The sequence below is a fragment of the Lacerta agilis genome, chromosome 2 (genome assembly GCF_009819535.1).
Source record: "Lacerta agilis isolate rLacAgi1 chromosome 2, rLacAgi1.pri, whole genome shotgun sequence".
NCBI lineage: Eukaryota > Metazoa > Chordata > Lepidosauria > Squamata > Lacertidae > Lacerta > Lacerta agilis.
The window spans coordinates 103,413,209-103,426,499 of record NC_046313.1 but is presented as its reverse complement, the minus strand read 5'-3'; the positions used below and the strand labels follow the sequence as shown (position 1 = coordinate 103,426,499).

General features: G+C 41.3%; 2 protein-coding genes across 2 annotated transcripts; both read right to left on the bottom strand.

Moving 5' to 3' along the window:
* Nucleotides 1-220: 220 nt before the first annotated feature.
* Nucleotides 221-1,153, bottom strand: LOC117042349 (olfactory receptor 2AK2-like). Its single transcript, XM_033141900.1, has one exon. It carries the CDS (start codon nt 1,151-1,153, stop codon nt 221-223), a length of 933 nt encoding a protein of 310 aa, XP_032997791.1.
* A 10,904-nt stretch (nt 1,154-12,057) lies between these two features.
* On the bottom strand, nt 12,058-12,645 carry LOC117042348 (olfactory receptor 2AK2-like). Its single transcript, XM_033141899.1, has one exon. The coding sequence runs from the start codon at nt 12,643-12,645 to the stop codon at nt 12,058-12,060; it is 588 nt and encodes a 195-aa protein (XP_032997790.1).
* Between the last annotated feature and the right edge of the window lie 646 nt (nt 12,646-13,291).

Below are 13,291 nucleotides of genomic sequence, written 5' to 3'. Positions count from 1 at the left end.
GTGGTTTTACAGTAAACCAACATGAACAATGACAACAGCTAAAAACCATTTAATTAAAGCAGACTCTGGTTTCCAGACTCTGTTTACACATGAGTAGAAACAATCCCATATAATACGTACATCTGGAAGCACCCTTAGACAAAATTTTGAATCTCTCACTTAAGTTCCTTCCTGCTAAATTTCAAAGGGACAGTACCAGTCATTTTGTTCATTGGTGAAATCATTGACACAGTGTGCATCTTGCAAATAGCTTTCTCAGTGCTGCTATGACATCCCGGTTCCTCAGGCTGTATATGAAAGGGTTCATCATGGCAGGCACAATGGTAAAAAACACAGTGTTTATCATGGCCCTTTGTGCTGAATAGGAAGCAGCAGGTGCCATGTAAGTCAAAATGGCCGTAATGTAGAAGATCCCCACCACACACAGATGCGACAAGCAGGTCCCCAAGGCTTTGTGGCTACTTCCAGAGGAATGTGCTCTGAGAACTTGAAGTAGGATGGCTATGTAGGAAGCCAGGATGACTGAGATAGGGATGGAAAAGATAAAAAAAATACCAAAGTATGTTGCTGTATCAAATGCAAAATTGTCTGAGCAGGACAACTGGACAAGGGCTGGGTAATCACACATGTAGTGCCTGATCACATTGGACTTGCAGTAGGGAAGTGGCAGTACATAAAGGGAACAGGTCAAGGCCTGCACAGAAGAGCCAAACCAGGCAGCTACTGACATGATGTTGCAGATTTTGCTCCTCATAAGGACTGGATATTGCAGGGGCCTGCAGATAGCCACGTACCTGTCATATGACATGGTTGCCAGGATGAAGCACTCTGCCCCTCCCGAGAGCATTGTGACAGAAATCTGCACGAAACAACCATAGAGTGAAATGCTGTAGCTCTGGGTTACAAAATCCACCGTCATTTTGGGAACAATGGAGAGAACTTGGCAGAGGTCCATGAAGGCTAGTTGGCTGAGGAAAAAATACATTGGGGTCTGCAGACCAGAGTCTGTCTTGATCAGAAAAAGAAGGAGGCTGTTCCCCACCAGAGCTACTATGAACATGAAGAGGATCACACCAAGGAAAACCATAGGTGACCTTTGATGTTGAAGTCCAACAAGAAGGAACACAGTCCATGATGTATTCCCCTCTCCCATTCCTCCTTCACTTGCCCAGTTTTCGCCTGAAGACTCAAGGAGAGGACTTGTGAGAAGTGGTGTGCCAAATTGTAGGGTTGACTCCACTGTACACATAACATACACAACAAAAAGGAGAGCAGTTTTTAATATAATGGGTTGTGTCTAATGCTCCACAGACTTAGTTCTGCCTGTGCAATGATACTTCTCCTCTTCTCACCTCCAAGAGCCCCAAAATATGTTTGGGGGGGGGGGTTCCCAACCCTTCAGTTGAGATTTTGAGGGTTCAAAGAGACAGCTGGAGAGAAGAGGAAGTTCTGTTGAATGCATGGAAATCCATTTTGCAGGCAGAGCTTCAGTGTTGGATACTGCCCAATATATTAGAAGTCTCTCTGGGTGCATCCAGATTCTCACTACAGTGGTACCTTGGTTTACAACCTTAATCCGTTCCGGAAGTCTGGTCTTAAACCAAAGCGGACTTAAACCAACATGGGCTTTCCCTTAGAAAGTAATGGAAAACAGACTGATCCGTTCCAGACAATGAAAAGCAACCCCTAAAACAGCAATCTGACATGAATTTTACTACTGTATTTTGCTTGTGGGATTCAATGGCATAGCAGAAACTTCAGGTTGCTCAGCTAATGTGGCTTGGATGCTTTCGTGCTACTCCTGTCCCCCTCCCACCACCACAAAAGGTAGGATAATCCCTAAAAGCCCAGCTAACCTTGTGTTTTAGAAGGGAAAGTGGAAGAGGGTGTTTGAGGTTGATCCAGCCCCAACACCTCATTTCACATTGCTAATTGCTGGGACTTTTGCATGGGACTTTTCCATCGTTCTTTCAGTGAAGTCCCTTGCAGTTCTTTTTCAGTGGAAATGGGTCACTTGGAATCCAGATTCACCGCTATAGGAGGGAAATCGCTCAAGGCCACTTCTAATATGGAACCACTGGAAGGACGATGTTCCTGTCCCTCCAGATCCATAGCACTAACCCTTTCTCAGCTCATCTGGAGCAGGTTTATAGGTTCTGGCCAGTTCTCAGGGATGTTGAATTCTATAGCTCCACCATCCGGATGGCATCAAGTTGGCTGTCCCTGCCTTACTCTATCCTATCCAGCAGGCTGTTACGGGTATGAAGGAAAGGGCAAACTCAATGTTTCATAAATGAATGCACAATAATGGGTCATATTTCAAAGCTTTATCATGCCCTTAGAGAGGCACAAAACTTCCCATCCTGCCCAAACTCAGCCTAAGCATGAGAATGGAATAATCTGTTTGTAAATATTCCTGTTTGAAATGAAAAGACATGGATGGTAGGTGTTAAGCCCGGTGTCTATGATATTGCTTAAGAATACCAATGCCATGCTGTTGTACAGTAGCTCAGTTGCTTTACAGCTGCAAAACCATGAGTACTGTAGTAAACGGTTTCCAGCAGAATGGTTTATCCCATGTACATCTTGAAGGGCCACATAGGCAGAATGTGGGAATAAATTGTATGTGTAGTGTCAAGTCTCACTTTCAAATGAAATCTGGTTTTAAAAAATATCTGTTTCTCTTTTTTTGAATCCCTTGACCTTTCCTGGAGGGTATGGCAGGATAGAAATTAACTAAAATGAATATGCATATGCTACATAAATACATACATTTTCCTGATTGAATATATTTTTCTATTTACCACATGCCTGCAAGGTTTTTAAGTACAAGTAAATTGGCGTTATCATGAATCAGCATGATGGACCATCATGTGGCAAAAGATTGCATCCCATTTTAGTTCTATTCAGAGTAGATCTGTTGAAATTAATGGCCAGGACTAACTTAGGTCCATTGATTTCCATGAGGCTATAGAGTTGGACGCAATCCAAAATAACTATGACTTCCACAAATGTTCAGAATTACATACCTGTGCCGACCTCTTCTGTTTACAGCAGCAAGAAGGGAGAAAAGTTTTGTTTCTTAAAATGAAAATTAACTGCAAAGGCTCCGTTTAAAAACTGTGGTGCCTCTGTTATGTTAATTACTGTTATAACTCCCCAATTTCAAAGGGGTGGCAATTCATCCACAAAAATGATTTCCCTTACATTCTTTGAGAAAAAGAGAAATGCCTTCTTAATGAATGAGAAACATTCACATTCTTTTTATATTCAAAGTAGGGGGGAGGAATGCCATGACCTACATTTGTGGCTGCAGAATTACATGTGCCTTTGCTTCCTTTTGACATGCTTGATTTTTAAATTCAAAAACCTACAAAAACCAATTCATGCTCCCTGAAAAAGCAATGTGCATTTCTCTGAAAATTTACAGCGAAATGTTCGCTTAGCTCCACTGACACCCTGTTTCTAGAAGGAGGACATATATATCTTCCTTTTGATTCTGAAACATTCAAAACAGTATTTCCCCCCTGGGACATTTCCAATCCAGCATTTCTACTCTCCATGGATAATGCTCCGCCAGCTCCACCCTTAGGGAATTTGGCCCCGAAACCATTATTTCATTTTTTTAAAAAATTATTGGTATTTCCACACAAAACAACAAATAAAAAGCATACATACTACATAAAAACAAACACACTACAAAATACAAATAACAATCAAATAAAACTAATACATACCTAACACCCCACAGGAACACAGGAACACACCAATATAATTATTTTAACCTTGTTTCAAATCTTACTTAGGGGACTTCCTCACGTTCTCTCTTCTGCATTCAGTTCGAATTTACTTTAGTAACTTTGTAGCTATTTTAACACTCATTAACAATTATTCTTAATCCAAACTAACATCTTATCTTATCTCTATCAACTTCTTCATAGCCATAATATCTAATATAAAAAATCACAATCTTAACTTCTTATATACTGTTTTAGCCTAACATTGTACAGCTATCGCCTATTATATTCACTGATTTCACTTCAAATGTCCAACTTTTCACGTTGTTTCAAATATTCTTTAAATTTCTTCCACTCTTCCTGCACCTTCTCCTCCCTCTGGTCTCCGAGTTTCGCAGTCAGTTCTGTGAGTTCCATATATTCAATTAATTTCATGTGCCAGTCCTCTACTGTTGGAAGCTCTTCACCTTTCCAGTTTTTAGCAATCAGAATTCTAGCAGCTGTTGTGGCATACATAAAAAACACTCTATCTTTTCTGGGTATCTCATGGTTGGTTATGCCCAACAGGAAGGCCTCTGGTTTCTTAGTAAAAGTGTTTTTCAACACTTTTTAAAGTTCGTTGTTAATTTTCTCCCAGAAGTCCTTTACCTTTGGGCACGTCCACCACATGTGATAGAAGGTACCTTCTACTTTTTTACATTTCCAACATTCATTACTCACTCCATGATACATCTTAGCTAATTTAACTGGCGTTAAATACCATCTATATATCATTTTCATAATATTCTCTCTTAAAACATTGCATGCAGTGAATTTGATACCTTCCCTCCATAGTTTCTCCCAATCCTCTAACATAATATTATGTCCCACATCTTTTGCCCATTCAATCATTACAGATTTAACTATTTCATCTTTTGTATGCCACTCTAGCAACAAATTGTACATTCTGGAAAGGTTTTTAGAGTTCGGTTCAATTAGTTCTGTTTCCAACTTAGATTTCTCTACTTGAAAGCCATATTTCCTGTCCAACTTAAAAACTTCATTTATTTGGTAGTACTGCAACCAGTCAGCAACCTCCTCTTTCAATTGTTCATAACTCTTCAACTTGAAACTCTGGCCTTCTTGTTGCAGTATATCTGCATATTTTGGCCATTTTGCAGGCATGTTGGGCCTCTTATAGGCCTTAGCCTCCACTGGAGATATCCATCTAGGGGTCTTTCTCTCCAATAAGTCTTTATTTCAAATCCAGACCTGATACAAGGCATTTCTGATAACATGGTTTTTGAAAGCTTTGTGGGACTTAACCTTATCATACCAAAGATAAGCATGCCAGCCGAAGACATTATCATGTCCCTCCAAGTCCAACACATCCGTGTTTTCTAACTTAAACCAATCCTTTAACCAACAAAAGGCTGCCGCTTCAAAATAAATTCTTAAGTCTGGCAAGGAGAATCCACCTCTTTCCTTAGAATCTGTAAAGATCTTGTACTTTATTCTGGGTTTCTTCCCCTGCCAGATAAATTTAGACAAGTCCTTTTGCCATCTTCTAAAACAATCCAGTTTGTCTATAATCGGAAGTACTTGGAATAGAAACAGCATCTTTGGTAATACATTCATCTTTATAGCTGCTATTCTGCCCATCAAAGATAACTTTAGCCTAATCCAAATCTCTAGGTCTATTTTTATCTCATTCCATAATTTTTCATAATTGTCCTTGAACAGGTTTAGATTCTCCAGAGTCAAATTCACCCCTAGATATTTCACCTTTTTAACAAAGTTCAATCCAGTTTGATCTTGCAATTTCTGTATCTGCAATGGCATCATATTTTTTGTCAAACTTTAGTTTTGGCTTTGTTTAGTTTGAAACCTGCTACTTGTCCAAACCTATCAATTGTCTCTAATGCTTTGGGAACACTGCTTTCTGGTTCTTGTAGGGATAACACCAAATCATCGGCAAAGGCTCTCAGTTTATACTCTTTCTCTCCCACCCTTATTCCTTTTATCTGTTTATCAGTCCTAATCATATTCAAAAGGACCTCTAGGACCGTAATAAAAAGTAAAGGGGAGATAGGGCACCCTTGTCTCATTCCTTTTTCAATTCTAATTTCTTCTGATATCACACTATTTATTATAATTTTTGCTTTTTGTTCTGTATAATGGCATTAATGCCATTTAGAAATCTTTGGCCGACCCCCATCTTTCTAAATTTTTCTTCATAAAAGTCCAAGAAATATTGTCAAAGGCCTTCTCTGCATCAATAAACATCAGTGCTGCATCTGTATTTATCTTCTTTTCCAGCCTTTCCAATATATCCACAATAATCCTTGTGTTACTGTTTACATGTCTTCCAGGTAAAAACCTGCTTGATCTTTGTGGATATAATCCTTCAACACTCTTTTTAACTTCGTGGCCATGACATTTGCAAAAAAATTATAATCCACATTCAGAAGCGAAATTGGTCGGTAATTCTTCATAGATGTTTTATCAGAATCTGCTTTCAAAATCAATGTGATATATGCTTCCTTCCATGAGTCAGGTGCCCTACCTCCCTCCAACAGTCCATTACACACATCCTTCAACGGCTTGAATCAACCAATCTTTCAAGGACTTATAGTACTTTGCAGTGAGTCCATCTGGTCCTGGGGCCTTTCCTATCTGCATGTTATTAATTGCGTCTTCCATCTCTTGAGTTGAAATTGGGTGGTTGAGTATTGTTACTTACTCTTCTGGGACTTTGTGCAATCCATTTTTATCCAAGAATTGTTCAATATCTTTCTCCTCTACTTTCTCTTCCTTGTACAATTGTTTGTAGAATTTTTGGAAACACTTTCTAATCTCCTCTGGAGTCTCCACATTCTTATCTTTAACCTTTAAATTGGTGATGGTATTCAATTTCTGTCTCTTCTTTAACTGCCAAGCCAACATTCTCCCACATTTATTAGCCGAATCAAAGGTTCTCTGCTTCATCAGCTTAATCTTCCATTCTATTTCTTGATTTAAAATTTTGCATATTGGGACTGCAAGAACTTTATTTCTTTCTGAATATGTTGATTTTTTGGGTGCCCTCTTAATTTCTTCTCTTTTTCTTTTATTTGGTCCAACAATCTTTCTTTTTCTAAATTTTGTTCCTTCTTCTTTTTAGATTTTTCCCTTATCAGGAATCCCCTCATCACCGCCTTACTTGCGTCCCAGACAATTCTTTTCTCCACTTCTGATTTCAAATTTATCTGGAAATACTCCCTCATCTTCTTTGCAGCTTCTTCAATAAGCTTGGCATCTCTCAACAATGCATCATCCATTCTCCATCTGAAAGAATCCTTGGAGAGAATTTTTAAATCCAATTGTACAGCATTATGATCTGAACAAGTCTTGGGGCAAATTACCGCTTTCTGTATTTTCGGTGCCATCCTCTGGAAATCCAAATATAATCGAGCTTTGACCATGACTCCTGTGGTTCTGAGAAATAAGTTGCCTCAGTTCTGTTGGGTTCTTCAATCTCCATGTATCAATTAAGTCCAAATTATCTACCATCTGAAAAAAGGTTTTCGGCTGTTTCCCATCATTTGTGATTTTTGTCCTTTGCGATCTGTCCCATCAAAGTGGAAACTGCCCCATTGAAGTCTCCAAGGCAAATCAAATTGTAGTCCAAATAGTCCATCAGCAAATCATGGATCTTTTTAAAGAAGATTGACTTTCCTTCATTTGGTGCATAAAGTCCCAGTATCAAGTATTTGTCGCCTTGTACTTTAATCTCGATAGCAGTGTATCTCCCTTCTTCATCTTTAAACAACAGTCTTGGATTGTATTTCTCTTTTGCATAAATCACCACTCCTCTCTTCTTGACCTTGTCAGAAGATATAAATTCTTGGCCTAACTTCTTATTTTGTAAAATCCTTCTATGATGCCGGATCACATGGGTCTCCTGTAAACAAATTATGTCCAAATTCTTCTTCTTGAGTGCATGGTATACTCTGTGTCTCTTCGGTCTCTGGTTCAGACCATGGACATTCCACGTTAGAAACTTCAACGCCATCTTATAGTGCAGTCCCTCCTGTCGCTCCTTCTTCTCCTTCTTCTCCTTCTCCTGGGACTGCTCTTTCTGGTCCTGATGGGAATAGCTGGAATAGTCTTGCTGGATCCAATGAAGAACCTACAAAGTCCACTATATGCTTGTCCAAAAACTTCTTCTTATCTTCCAGTGATCTAATTCTTACTCTTCTGTCTTTGTACTTAAAAGTCAGGCCTTCAGGGAACTCCCAGCTGAAAGGAATCTTTCTTGCTCTCAATTCCGTCAATAGGTCGTTGTAATCAAATCTCCGGTTCAAAAAGCAACGTGGGATGTCCTTATAAATTATTACTGGTTTCTGCTGGACCACCAGGTTTTCTTATAGTGAAAATCGAGTATCTGGTCTCTCTGGATTCTATTCTGGAACACAATCATACAGTCATTAACTGTTTTGGAGCTCTTCTTGCCTTTCGTTCCAAATCTGTAGGCCTTTAGAATAAATGTTTGAAGATCGTTTTCTTCCAGCTCCCAGAAAGCAGAAAATTCATTAATTATCAAGTCCTTCAAACTTTCTTGCTCCAGCTCAGGCAGACCTCTCAACCTCAAGTTGGTCTCTCTCTCCTTGAGTTGCAGAAAAGCCAAAGATTCTTGTATGTCTCTTGTTGAACTTCAATCCTCTGGATTTTTTCAGGATCAACACTCTCAATTTTACTTTCAACAGTCTTAATTTTTTCCTTAAATTCCTCTGACTCCTTGAGTACTTCCACCTCTGTTCCAATCTTTCCAATCGCGGCTCTGTTCTCCTTCACCGTCTTCTCAACAGAGCGTATTGCAGTGTCCAATCTGTCAGAGGATTCTTTAATATCACTTTGAAGTTTCTCTTAGTTTCTTTAATATCACTTTGCAGCCTCTCTGCAACTGCCTGCAGATTGGCATTCACTTTCTCAATAGCTGAAAGCATTTGCTCCTCAAGGCTTTTTGTCAATGAAGCTTTTCGCTTTTTCCCCTCTTCTTCTTTCCTTACTTTTGCCCTTGTGGATGGTGTTTCCTGTACTTGCATTGCCAAAACACTCTATTTCTGGTAGCTCAAGGTCACTTCAGCCAAAATAAGTCACTGTGAGCCAGACTCAAAACAATCCTAACTGTAAACACCAGGTGGCCAGCAGACAGAATCTGAGAGCAAAGGACAGAGCAAACCAGGCAGCTTCCTTGAAACAAAAACCCCTGTGTTCCCAGCTCCACAGTCTCTCAATAAGTTATAAAGACTTCCAAAGTCAAGAAAAAGTATCCAAATAGAACAAATCCAAGCCAGTTGTTACTTTAAGTCCGTTAAACAGTGTATCCCAAATAGTTCCCAGTTAAAAAGTAGCAGAAAATAACAGTCTCCAGTTGGAAACAGCAGTCGGAAGCAGACTAATACAATGTAAACCATTATTTCAATTGTTACCAAACTTTATTGCAGTTCAAAAGTAAAACTTCCTACCACTTACCCTCTGAAGATGCTGAAGATGCTTTCTTGGACAGTATGTATGTATAGGTAAAGGTAAAGGGACCCCTGAGCATTAGGTCCAGTCATGGCCAACTCTGGGGTTGCAGCGCTCATCTAGCGTTACTGGCCGAGGGAGCCGGCGTACAGCTTCCAGGTCATGTGGCCAGCCTGACTAAGCCCCTTCTGGTAAACCAGAGCAGTGCACGGAAATGCCATTTACCTTCCCGCTGCAGCGACACCTATTTATCTACTTGCACTTTGACGTGCTTTCGAACCGCTAGGTGGGCAGTAGCTGTGACCAAGCAACGGGAGCTTACCCCGTCGTGGGGATTCGAACCGCCGACCTTCTGATCAGCAAGCCCTAGGCTCTGTGGTTTAAACCGCAGCAACCCACCCGCATCCCTATGTATGTATATCTGTATGTATTTTTAACTTCTATACCTCTTTATATTTTTAATAAAAACCGCAAAAGGGTGTACCGCATATTAAATCAACAAATCAATAAAGCAATAGCCAGGTGATGTTCCCCTGACCTGATAAGGAGCTCTTTACTAGGTCTGGGTGAGTGTGGGCCCCATCCCCTAGGCCAGGTGGGAAAGGGCCTTACCGGGAGCGGCCTTCATGCCTCACAGCAGGGATATTTGATAATATTGAGGGTGGTTATGATGACAAATGTTTCTCCACATCTACTGGACAACAAAGCAGCAGAAGGTTCATCTGTTCCATGCTCAGGTTCTGCTTACGGGCTCCTCACAGACATGTGGTGGTGGGCACTGTGAGAACAGGATGCTCAGCTAAAAGGGCCTTTGGGCTGATCCAGAAGGACTCTCCTTGTGGTTTTATGGTAGGGGGCAGACGAGGAAGACTTTCCACACACACAAACTCCTCACTTGCATAGGCATGCACAGCAGATTTCATTTGGGTGTGCCCCCAGGGGTTTTGTAAAAATATTCAGCAAAGATAAAAGGGATAGGGAATGCCAAGACAAACAAACAGGGACAAGAAAAGGTAACGAGGCAAAAAAACTAACAAAACAAAGAATAACAAAGGCACTCAAGAAGCCAAAATAGGAGATATTCCTGCAGAGAATAAGACTCAAGCCATCTGAACAGAGGAAGGGCACTTCAGGAGGTCCAAGGGTGGATGGTTCATCCTCCTTGCCTGCTGACCACAAAAACAATTCCTGCCCCCATCAGATCTCTCTCCACAAATGGTGGCCAGCAGAACATGGATGGAGAAGAAGCTGGGAGAGAAAAACTGGCAAAGGCAGGAGGAAAAGGCTGGAACAGATCAGCAGGGGCCACTGCTGGAGTCAATCAGCAAACTGCTGCTTCCAGAGACAAACACAGGCAGAAGCTGCAGAGCCAATCCAGATCCATTCCAGCATTTTTTTTCTGCCTGCATCTCTCATTCTCTGCTTTCCTTGATCCCTGTGTTAGTGTTGGTGTTTTTCATTTTAGGGACAATGTAGGACAAATGTACGGTTCTGTACTTAAGCAGGAAGAACCAGATGTACAAATAAAGGATGGGGGACAGCTGGCTTACTAGCAGTACATGTGAAAAGGATCTACAGGTCTTGGTGGACCACAGGCTTACCATGCGTCAACAGTGTGATGCAACAGCAAAAGAAAAAGCTGGTGCTATTCTCGGCCTGCATCAACAGAAGTCTAGTGTCCAGATCAAGGGAAGTAACAGAACTACTCTATTCTGCCTTGGTCAGACCACACCTGGAATACCGTGTCCAATTCTGGGCAGCACAATTTAAGAAGGATGTTGACAAGCTGGAATGTGTTCAGAGGAGGGCAACCAAGGTGATTAAGGGTCTGGAAAGTTAGCCTTACGAGGAATACTTGAAGGAGCTGCGTATCTTAGCCTGGAAGGATGAGACTGAGAGGCGATATGATAGCCATCTTCAAATATGTTAATGGCTGTCACATGGAAGGCGGAGCATGGTTTGTTTCTCCTGCTCTGGAGGGTAGGACTCGAGGCAATGACTTCAAGTTGCAGAAAAGGAGATTCTGACTAAACATTCAGAAAACTTTCTGACAGTAACAGCTGTTGGGCAGTGGAACAGTCTCCCACAGGAGGTGGTGGAGCTGGCAGCCCAGAATATGCCCAGCTCCTTCAATGAAGATTATCGCAATGTGTGGTGTGTGTTATATTACACAGGGGAAATGATCCTTAGAATATTTACAGTTTTAGTGCATTCCAAACATTTCCTATTATGCATTATCCCAATAAAAATTACAGCAGTCCTGTAAGTTATGTTATTATGATCTGTAAGAAAGCTACAGTATGAATGTTGGGATACATTTTTTGCTACCGTCACAAATCATATAGCGGTAATGATGCAAATAGGACATTCAGGTATTGCAAAGGGGTTGTTCTAAACATTACGCACACATACACCTACACCCAAATACATATGATTTTCCACAGAGAAAATAATTCTGAATTAAATGGGTTGGGTTTGGGAATACAGCCACACATTTGAATGCCAAGAACACCATATGGGCACTGTTGAAAACCTGTGCTATTTATTTATTTATTTACTTTGTTGATTCCATTTACGAATATGCCCCATAAACATTTCCAAGTGGTAAAGCAACATGAACAACTGACAGCAACTAAAACCATTTAATTAAAGCAGACTCTGGTTTCCAGACTCTGTTACACATGAGTAGGACCAATCCCACGATAATACGCCCATCTGGAAGCACCCTTAGACAAAATTTTGAATCGCTCACTTAAGTTCCTTCCAGCTAAATTTCAGCCCCTGGATAAATTCCAAGGGACAGTACCAGTCATTTTGTTCCCTGGTGAAATCATTGACACAGTGTGCATCTTGCAAATAGCTTTCTCAGTGCTGCTATGACATCCCGGTTCCTCAGGCTGTATATGAAAGGGTTCATCATGGCAGGCGCAATGGTAAAAAACACAGTGTTTATCATGGCCCTTTCTGCTGAATAGGAAGCAGCAGGTGTCATGTACATCAAAATGGCCGTAAGGTAGAAAATCGCCACCACACACAAATGGGACAAGCAGGTCCCCAAGGCCCTGTGGCTATTTCCAGAGGAACGTGCTCTGAGAACTTGAAGGAGGATGGCTATGTAGGAAGCCAGGATGACTGAGATGGGGATGAGAAGGACCATGAAATTACCAAAGTATGTTGTTCTCTCAAATGCAGAATTGTCAGAGCAGGACAACTGGACAAGGGCTGGGTAATCGCACATGTAGTGCCTGATCACATTGGACTTGCAGTAGGGAAGTGGCAGTACATAAAGGGAACAGGTCAAGGACTGCACAGAAGACCAAAACCAGGCAGCTACTGACATGATGTTGCAGATTTTGCTCCTCATAAGGACTGGATATTGCAGCGGCCTGCAGATAGCCACGTACCTGTCATACGACATGGTTGCCAGGATGAGGCACTCTGCCCCTCCCAAGAGCAGTATGACAGAGATCTGCACAACACATCCATAGAGTGAAATGCTGTAGCTCTGGGTTAAAAAATTCACTGCCATTTGGGGAACAATGGAGAGAACTTGGCAGAGGTCCATGAAGGCTAGTTGGCTGATGAAAAAATACATTGGGGTCTGCAGACCAGAGTCTATCCTGATCAGAAAAAGAAGGAGGCTGTTCCCTATCAGAGCTACTATGAACATGAAGAGGATCACACCAAGGAAAGCCATAGGTGACCTTTGATGCTGAAGTCCAACAAGAAGGAACAGTCCATGACGTATTCCCCTCTCCCATTTCTCCTTCACTTGCCCAGTTTTTGCCTGAAGACTCAAGGAGAGGACTTGTGAGAAGTGGTGTGCCAAATTGTAGGGTTGAATCCACTGTACACATAACATACACAACAAAAAGGAGAGCAGTTTTAATACAATGGATTGTGTGTAATGCTCCACAGACTTAGTTCTGCCTGCGCAACATTACTTCTTCCCCTCTTCTCCCCTCCAAGAGCCCCCAAAATATGTTTGGGGGTTCCCAACCTTCCAGATGAAATTTTGAGGGTTCAAAGAGACAGCTGGAGAGAAGAGGAAGTTCTGTTGAATG